This window comes from Condylura cristata, unplaced genomic scaffold, assembly GCF_000260355.1.
Source record: "Condylura cristata isolate star-nosed mole 26May11 unplaced genomic scaffold, ConCri1.0 scaffold00029, whole genome shotgun sequence".
NCBI classification, from domain to species: Eukaryota; Metazoa; Chordata; class Mammalia; order Eulipotyphla; family Talpidae; genus Condylura; species Condylura cristata.
In genome coordinates this window covers 16,735,472-16,745,232 of record NW_004567130.1, presented here as the reverse complement: position 1 = coordinate 16,745,232, position 9,761 = coordinate 16,735,472, and the positions used below count along the sequence as shown (strand labels likewise).

The 9,761-nt window shown below is 51.5% G+C and overlaps 1 protein-coding gene across 1 annotated transcript in view; it reads right to left on the bottom strand.

The window, feature by feature from the left end:
* Positions 1–9,344, bottom strand: part of TBX3 (T-box 3) — a 13,180-nt gene extending 3,836 nt beyond the window's left edge. Inside the window, exons 1-7 of the mRNA XM_012730841.1 lie at positions 7,993–9,344; positions 6,204–6,471; positions 5,183–5,242; positions 4,779–4,925; positions 2,716–2,792; positions 1,510–1,667; positions 21–267 (exon numbers count right to left, since the gene is read on the bottom strand). Coding sequence (XP_012586295.1) covers positions 21–267; positions 1,510–1,667; positions 2,716–2,792; positions 4,779–4,925; positions 5,183–5,242; positions 6,204–6,471; positions 7,993–8,381 — 1,346 coding nt within the window. The 5' untranslated portion in view covers positions 8,382–9,344. The remainder of the gene's footprint in view (positions 1–20; positions 268–1,509; positions 1,668–2,715; positions 2,793–4,778; positions 4,926–5,182; positions 5,243–6,203; positions 6,472–7,992) is intronic.
* Between the last annotated feature and the right edge of the window lie 417 nt (positions 9,345–9,761).

Below are 9,761 nucleotides of genomic sequence, written 5' to 3'. Positions count from 1 at the left end.
CCTCGGCTCCCAGGCCGCGCGTGCTGGACGAGATGGTGGCCGGGCTGTGGCGCGAGTCGGGAGACGCCTTGTCCAGCCGCCCGCTGTCCCGGGGCCGGCCGCCCGGCTCGGCCGCGAAGAGGTGCGCCTTGACCGCGGGGCTGCCCTTGTCCCGGCTGGGCTCCTCCGACGTGGTGGTGGAGATCTTGGCCGCGTCGCACGCTTCCGGGCCGTGCTCCTCCTTGCTGTCGGCTTCGGCGTCGCTCTCACCCTCGCTGGGGCACAGATCTGCCGCAGGAGGGAAACACGGAGAGGCGGAGGGGCGTTACTCCATCCGGGCCGGCCAACTCCGGGCCCCCACTTGGAGCCCCGGCTCGGCGACACTCACTGGCTGTGCCAGTGAGGGACGCCCCGTACAGCCTGTGCCTCAGTGTTCTCATCCGCAAAATGGGAGTGATGACCCTCCCAACTTTAGCGGAAGGATTCTACAAGCCAAACCCGAATGTAAAGTACTTAGGGACAGCCCCTCCTCTACAGACACCCCGCGGTAGCTTTTAGTGATAATGAATTTTCCAGTTTTTTACAAGTCTCTCTTCAAGGTCAGGGGGGCAAAGCCTTTCCTGGCCTTCCGCATTCACTTGCAGATTCACTCTTGGAAAGATTTAAAACTGACTCTGAGAATCACCTTCCTGTGACTCCTTTGTTTAGGAGCTCAGCACCCTCCAATTTATGAATTCTTTCCAAAGGATTTATCGGGAGGGAACGAGGGCGTCTGAATAGGTAATGGCCAAGAGCCTGTCAGCCCCTGCTCCACAGTCAGGCCCACTAGAGCAGCCTGCACTCAGCCTGGGCCATGGCCACACCCTCTGTGTGTGTCCTACCAGGGGAAAAAAGAAAAGGGGGCCCTATTTTATGTTTAAAGCTTAAGTGGATTGAAGACATAAAGGGCTTTCATTTTATTCACTTACAAAACAGGTTTCTTCCCATTAGTGTGTGTGTCTTTCCAAATAAATAGTTCTTGCTCTTTAAACACAGGAAACCGACTGGGGATTTGAACCAGCTACTCCTCTCCCCTCCCTCCCCCCTCCCCTCCGGGAGATCCCACCCCGCCTCTGCTCTCACAGGTCGTGGAGGTCCCCTAGCTGGGTGTTTCATGGACCACCTTCCCTGTTCCAGGTGGAGAGCACCCTAGCACATTTCAATCCCAGAATGCAACGATGGTGAGAAGTTTGGTTGCCGAGGGAGAGAGAAGGCACCTTTGTAGAAGCTGCTTCTCACACAGAGGGAAAACAGACACCCCTCCCTACCCTGCAGCCAAATCCAGGTTTGTGGGGAGCGGTTCTGAGCTCTCCAAGCCAGCTTAGGGAGGGGGACACAACTGATTCTCCTTTTGAACTCTGACTCCGGTTTACAGGCTTCTAGAAGAGTCTTGGCTTTGGAAGGGTAAGCTCCCTGGTGGGTAGCCTCCTGTCCCAAACCCTTCCAGCCTCCAAGACATGGCATGGAGAACTCGGAGGGGACCGGGCTTACCTTTGAGGTTGGATGTCCCCACGGTGGAGACAGCTGGGGACGAGGACTGGGCGAAGCAGTTGAAGGCAGCCTGCTCGCTGGAGGACTCATCCGAGGTGCCATTCTCTTTTTTGTGTCTGTCCTCGAACACCCTCATGGACTGCAGGGTGAGCTGCTTTCTGTGGCAGAAGCCCACACCCAGTGTTACAGAGGGGACATCTTTCCAGGTCGCTGCTGCCCCTGCCAGCCGCCCAGCGCCCCGCGGGCAGCACACATTCTCTGCGGAGCCAACCACACACAGACCCAGGCATTGTTCTCGACCCCCTAACTGGGCTGCAGACTGGGGGTGGAGGGAGACAGGGTTGCATTTATTCAAGATCAGGGTTTCATCAGGGAAAGGCAGTGGCTGGAGCTGTGAAGAAATCTTGCTGAAGAGCAAAAACCAAGAGGGAAGGCTGGGGCTGGCCAGAGGCAACCACACAGCCTGAGTCCTGCGTCCGCGAACCGGGAACACAGACAGCCTGCAAACTCCAGACCGGTTGTTAAGGTTGGGAGGAAGTGCTTATTTCATGGTGCACTTTACAGTAATCAGTTCATCAACACATTAATCAGAGTTGAAAAAAATCTATTTAGATGTTAGGAATGATTTTTAATGCCCATCCCCTCCCCAAGGGGATGGGTTAGAAATTTGGGGGTGATTTTCTGGATTTTAGAAATTCTTTGAAGGCTGGTGGGGGAGGGGAGGGCTTCTTTCATATACTCTCCAGCTGTCTGCTTACTGCAAAATGATACATGTACCCACGAATGGAGGGAGCCATAGATTTCTCAAGGGGCCTCAGTCCCCGTCTGAAGGTATTTGTAAGACAAGATTGCCAAAATTCCAAAGCATTTTGTGAATGGTTCAGCCCTTTCCTGGGACTTGCCCACCCTGAGCCTAAATTAATTAGGAATTAATAGGAGCCTATATATAATGTGTTGTTCTTGACGCTTTTCTTGCAAAGAGGTCTATGATGTGGCCTCGTTAATATCCTTTAAGGTCACATGCAGGACGGAGAAAAAAATTCGGTGTACTGAAAATCCACAACTGTGAGGCGACGTAGGGTAAATTCTTTTCCCCCCTCCCCACCCCTTCTTTCAATGGAACTACCCACTTGCAACAAGTGAGACTCAGGACCTAGAAAAGTATTCTCTAAATTGTCTCTGAAAGAAACAATCTTCTCAGCTCACCTCTTTTCTCTCCTGCCATTTCCAGTGTCCCGGAAACCTTTTGCAAATGGGTTGTTGTCTATTTTTAACTGAGTTATCTAGAGGAGAAAACACAAGCAAGAAAGAGATGTTGGCCTCATATTCTCGGGGGCTTCAGGGGGGTCTGCCCCCATCCATAGTCTCTCAGCAATTTGGACGTGCTACAATAGGGTAACAGCACGAATTTGGAAGGAACCAAGGAAAATCCAAGGAGGCTGGACTGTGTTGTGTCTCCCACCAGAGGCCACACCAGGGATTCTAGGTTGGAACGATCCCGCCTGGGAAATGTCTCCTTTTCTCTGGGCGGCTGACAGCTTGGGCTTAGAAATGGAAAAGTTGTCAAAGGGAAGACCTGCAGTATTTTTTTTTTTATTGCAGCATAACTGACACACAACTTTATATTAGTTTCAGGTATACAATGTAGAGCTTAGAATTATGCTTTCATTTTGATTTTTTTATACAGTGCAATTAATCATAAAATATGTTATGGCATATTTCCTGCCCCCAAACACACACACACACACACACACACACACACACAGCACACACTCCAACCTTTTCTGTGAATCTAATAAAATGATTTATGGGATTTCACTACCCTGTTGCAAGAGTGGGTTTGATTTTTTTTTTTTTGGCTGGGGGGGGTGGAGGGGTGTTTGAGGAATTACAATATTGACAATTACAGATTTAAAAGGACTGGCTGACCACTGGGAACATTTGTTTTCATTTATATGCTCTGCCATGGCCATGAGGTGGAGAAGGCCTGTGACCTCTTTTGTCTGATCAAAAATGCTACATTTTATTATTACATTAACAACCTAGAGGCACAAACTTAGAGTCACAGAATTCTGGGTCCAGCCGGCTCACACATGGAGCATACTGAAGAAAAAAAAAATGCCATAGTATATAATTTTTCAAATCCCTTCCCTTTGGGGGCAGGAGCGAGGTGGGTGGGGAAATGATATAAGCAATTGCCCAGAGGTGGAGAGAGGGCCACTTGGTGGGATTCTTGCTTTAGGAGTAAATTCCTTTATGCAAACTTGTAGGCAGGCCAGGTCTCCAGGTCTTGGTCTCCAGACTAAGGGGACAGGCTTACAACTTGCCCATAGGCTGGACACAGAGGATCCACCCATAGTGATAATAAGTTCAGAATGCAAGGTGTCCCGTGAACTGACTCTTACAGAGGTCCAGGGTTCCATAGTTACAGAGCAGGGGTCCTCACTGCCCCCTACCCCATAACTGCTGCTAAGGGTCCGTCCAGGGACGGGAGAATCAGCAGCAAGAGTCACTTTCTCTGTCTCGGTGCTTAGTGCCCATGACCTTTGGGCCAGGGTGATAACTTTACATATCAGGTGCTGCCTGCTGTGTCATTTTGGGGGCGCTCCTAATCCCCAGCCTCAGCCCCAAGGGAGAAAAAAAATCTTCAGATAACGTGGCGACTTGGGTCACTGCATCTCAGAAGCCTCAGACAACTCGATCAGCCTGACCCTGTGATCAGAGTACGTTTTTTTTCCAACCATACACATACGTACACACACACAGACACACACACACACACACACACAAACCATAAAAAACACAGCAGCATAAAAGGTAATAAAAACCAGACCAGCTATTCGGGATTTCTGGCAAGGGGAGAAATGCTGGTCTCCACTGGGATACTGGTCCCAGAACCCCGTAAGGTTTTTGCCTTTAGTTTTTAGCTGGTTCTGTTGGAACTTGGTTCTTGATTCTCTTTCCTGAACAGGAGGATAATGAACAAGCTGGAGAAAACTAGGGGTGGGTGGCACATTTGGTTAGAGGGGCGTCTCCCGGGCAGAGTATGATTTATCTTTTTTTTCACTTTGCATCGGATTCTTAAAAGGTGCAGCCCTCCCCCCGACCATGTGCTAACACCGCTTTCCCCCCAAATCTTCACTTAAGTCAGATCCCCAAAGCAACTCAGATTCTCAGCCTAATTCAACTGGTAACTTTCTCACCCTCACCCAAAGCAGCGTAAAAGGGGGGAGAAATTACCACCAGGCATAAAGAGCGCCTTTGGTTACCTTATCATTCTGGTATGCCGTCACAGCGATGAATTCGGTTTCGGGGAACAAGTATGTCCGAAATGTACTGTAAGGAAGTTTCAAGATGTCATTGGCCCGCACGATGTGGAACCGGGGCTGGTATTTGTGCATGGAGTTCAGTATGGTCTGCAGGGCGGGGAGGAGCAGAGAGAGACGGAAAGAAAGCCTTCAGCAAGACAAACGGGCTCTCTGGACCCCTGCCGGGCTGCCTGCTGCCCCCACCAAAAGGAACCTCACTCGGCCCACCTCCGCAGAACACCTCTTAGGGGCCATTCTGCGCCGTAGCCGATCTCTTCCGGAGGCTCCAAATTGCTCCTCAATTGCCACAGGGTCCCCCCACCCTCACCATCTAAGGTTCATTCGTACCTTGAACCCTAGCCTACCTGAGTACCAAAACTATAATTCCCCTGCCACGTTGCGTGATCACTTGGGAAGGCCAAAGTCTTAAAAGATAGAGAAAAACATGCATTTTAATTTACAAAATGATTCAGTCCTTTAAGCGCCCACTAATTGACGAGCCCAATCCACTTAAAGCCCTGAAAGGCTGAACTCTAGAGGGGAATATTTATGCCTTAATCAAATCAAGGCTTCACATGAATCCCTACCCGCTGAGGATATTTCCTAGTCATTCGCGTCTTCCTGGGCCTAATCTTTCTGCTTATTCCTCGCTTATCACTCTGTTTATTTAATTGAAATGCTGGGGAGGGGTAGAGGCAGGGGCAAAGGTCGTTTGCGTGACTTTTACAAGTGAGCCGCGTCTTCTAAAAGTTTGTGAGCACGCGCCCACTGCACCCTGGATACTCCCAGCACCCGCACCGGCTTACAGACGCTCACACTCACGCGCAAACACACACAATTTTCACACTCAAGATCTACATCTCATTTCTAGTAAACCTGACTGGTTCCCGTACCCAAACGTGCTGAAGTAAAAGAAAAAGGTACGTTTTCCTAATAGAGGTAGTCACACTCTTTCACCCACGTTAAGTCAAAAGTTCGCACTGTAAACTCTCCCGGGAGATTATATGGCAGGTTTCAAAAATAGAAAGATGAGATCTTAACACAAAGCCAATCCTTTAGAAGCAAATAACTTTGAAAACTGATTTTCATTCTCCACGATTGGCTTTTAACTGCACTGTCAGCTGAGGCATTTACCATGGGCCTGGGACTGCCACAGAGCAGGCGCTGGGGAGTTTTCTCATCCCCATTGCTTGCAGAAGGCTAGGCCTTCCATTATCCGAAGAAAATCCTCTCTGGCTCTGTGGCTGATTGAACAAGTTTGCTACGCTTAGCCACAGAGGGAGAGGGGAAGGCTGAGCAGAAACTCATGATTTTACACGAAATGGGGAATCAGTGCCTTTGCTAACATGGAGAAAGGAGATTTTACTTAAGAGCAATGAAACTTACAAATCCATGTTTGTCCGAAATGTTGTTGGTGAGTTTCAGTTTGTGGAAAGTGACAACTTTGGACATCCACTGTTCCCCGGTAGCAGGGCTGTCAGGGTGAATGTACATTCTCTTTGGCATTTCAGGATCAGCCTTACCCGCCACCATCCACCGAGAATTGTGAAATTTATAGCGACAGTCATCAGCAGCTATAATGTCCATCAACAAAATATATTTGGCTTTTTTATCAAGCCCAGAACATCTTACTTTAAATGGAGGGAACATTCGCCTACAAGAGGAGAGAAAAGGAAAACAGAACATCACTCTGAATCTGGGTTGGAGTTCCTACTTCTCCGAAAATGTTGAAATCAAATTTTAAATTTTCTGTTGTGATGGATGAGCTGACAGATTTCAGAAGACGGCAAGTGGAATACGACATTGGCTTCTTTCACCAGAGAAGTTTGTATCTGCTCTATTTCTCTACCTGTAAGTGTCCCCAAAGTCGAAACAACAGTGGCAATGCATTTCTCCAGACGGCTTAATAATTTCTTTAAATATATTTGTCCTCTCGACTTACTTTAAAGATCGCCCTCCGTATAGAGAAATTCTGGCCCTGGTCTTTTCTGCGGGTGCCCACTGCTAGACAACTTGACGGAGGATTTTAGTCAAGTGTGGTCAGTCAAGGTTAGAATTTTCCACCACCCAGCAACACCTTTTCACGCTGTGGACCAGCGATACCGCTGCTGGCGAAATGAAACTGGACCTGGGTAAGTTCTCCAAACGAATTCTGCAGATGAGGGTGGTCTCCCGGGCCTGATAACCTATCTGTCTGGCAGGCTGCTAACCACATCCCCTTCCACTCGGGCTAGAGTCAAGCTGCCAGTGTGTGCACCCGACTGACTGCTGTTTTATTTTCCAGCAATGCTGCCCTTCTAGATTCTCAACTGAGTAGGTATCTTCTGGGTCTGAGGATTCTGTGGCCGCCTTCGCTTGGAAATAAACAGAAAGCTAAAGACGCTGGGAGGATTGTTTCTTTTTAATTCTTCCAACTTTATGCCTTGAGAAACTTGAATGCCAGAAACGTAAAACTTAGTGACTTTAAATGACAGGCAGGTTTCGGTCAGGCAGGGCCATCTAAGCATTATGTAAAATATATTTAACAACCACACACATTCAAAAGCAGCACGAGTCTCTCCCCAGTGGTTCCTCGGATCTACAGACATAATCAGAATTATCCAAAACTGCCTGCTGAGCCATCCCTGGGATTACACACACGTGAAGTGGTATGGGCCAACAAACCCAAATGCCCTTCGGTTTCTCTCTGACCCTGGCCCGCGGCAGGCAGGGGCCCCTGCAGACCCAGAGCCTAGGCTGAAGGGCAGAAAGGGCAAGGGGAGCCTGTCAGCTCTCCCACCAGCCAGCCAAAGGGAAGGCTTTAAGTTTCTCTCTTGCTCCCAGACCAAAATGAAACAGACAAAAACACAGCAACAAAGAAATAGATGTTCCAGAAAGGCTTGAACAGTGAATTTCCTGCAGCGGAGTGGTTTTCTTTCCTCCTGCAGAGACACTGAAAAGTCTACCTACCCTGTGGGCAGCCCAGGATGCAGACCTAGGTAGGAAAACCTGCCACCTCTAGGTGCCCACCCGGGCAGGGCCAGACAGTCTCCACGCACAGTTCCAGGGGAGCTAAGTTTTGCTGAGGGGCAGAATTACTGCCCAACTACTCTTCTGGAGGGGCAGAGACCCAAGTGGGGAGAGAGGGGGGAACCTAAGCGAGCTTGGGGAAGCGTCCCCCTCGCTGCTGGCTTACCTTCCCGACTTGGTAATCACCATTTCGGTGCCTCGTTTGTGGAACTGATCCCAAAGTTCTTTGGCCTCCAGATGCACCTTGGGGTCGTCTTCCACCTCTTCTTCGGGCTCCATGGTCTTCAAAGGCCTCAGATGCGCCTGGGGTCCCAGGGACGAGAAAGGGATGCCTGTCTCGGCTGCTCCCACCAATTGATCCATGATCGGCTTGGCCAGGGCGCCCGGCAGCGAGAGCGCCGCCGCGCCGTTGGGAGGCAGCGTCAGCGCGGGGAAGAAGGGCGGCTGGTGACCCAGCACCGCGCTCATGGCGAAGTCCGGCGCCCGGTGAGGTAGGAACGGGTGGTAGGCCATGCTTGTCCCAGGAATGACCGGATCTCTCATGGAGAGGCTCATCCACTCCAGGCGGGGCGCTGGGCTCCAGCCGGGGACGAGTCCGCAGCTGCTGTTTTGTTTTGTTGTTGTTTTTTAACAGCAGCACATAGTTTTGTATTTTTTTTAAAAAGGAAAAAAAAGTAAAAAATTCACCACCAAAGCACCTTCAAGGAAGGAGCGAAGTGTCTTTTGGGAAAGGGAAATTCCGCTTCTACAGAGCGCAAGGCGAGAAGTCAGCAGACATAGTCGGCAGGGTGACTGTCCCAGCGCCTGGCGTTTTTAAAAAGCCGCTCCTGGAAGTCGGTTCCAGAAGCGAGAGGCGCCGGCTGGGTCTCGGCTCGCGCCGGAGCCCCCGCGCTAGGCTCGAAATAGACACTCCAGTCCCGGGTCCCAGGAATCGCTCCCCAGCCCCCCGTTCTCCGCAGCAAACGAGAACGGCTCTCCTAGGAGACTTTTTGCCTCTTCTGCTCCGTCTCCCCCCACCCCCCTATCTCTCCTCTCCCTCTGGCTCGCCAGAGGCGCCTGCAGTTGCGCCTGGCGTCGGCTTCAGCAGCGAGCCGGGGAGCGGAAAAGTCTCTCTCCGGGAGGGGAAAAAAAGGCTCTGATTTAAGCCCTCTTCTAGCAGCGCTATCAAAACTTGAACTGCACACGGGCTTCCGTTCGCCCTCCTCCTCCTTCCTCTGCTCCGAGCCTCCGGAGGGTGTCTCGGTTTCGATCCGAATTGGCCGCGCTCTTCTCCAGCGCCTCTTCCTTGTCCTAAAACGTGAGCGAATTCGCGTCCTAAATCTGCGTCCCGACGCGCAGGGCAGGGAGGACTGACGAGGGGAAAATGTGAAGGAGGGAGAGAGAGAGTCCGAGTGGGAGAGGGAGCGCGAGGAGAGGGAGGGAGCGGGAGACAGCGAGCGAGAGCTGCTCTCCACCGTCCTCCGCCTCTAGAATTCCCCGGGCGTCTGCTCGGCGGCTCTAGGAGGTAGGGCTCGGCTGTGGGCTGCGGGGAGCCGGAGGCCTCTTGATTGGCTCTTTGACGCTTTCGGACCAATTGTGTTGCTGCATAGGCGTGGTTTTCACAGGTCGAGTGCTGGGGGATAGAGCCGAGTTATAAAAAGAAGGTGTCGGAAACTGTAACGTCGCAGCGCGCCTCGGTACTACGGCCTGTCCTGTGGATATGTCAACATGATCAGAGGGAGGGCGGGGAGCCACTGGGGAGCGCGCGCACCGAGTCGCCTCTAGGTGGCTTATCGAGAGATCGCCGCAGCCCCAGAGCTCGCTGGCGCTCGCTCAGCCCTGGTCTGAAATGCCTCAGTCATCCAGCCCCGGATCGAGGGAGGAGGCAGGGCCCGGAGGAAGGGGGAGGAGGGAGCCAGCCAGCCGGGCGGGCGGGCGGGCGGGCGAGCAGGGCGG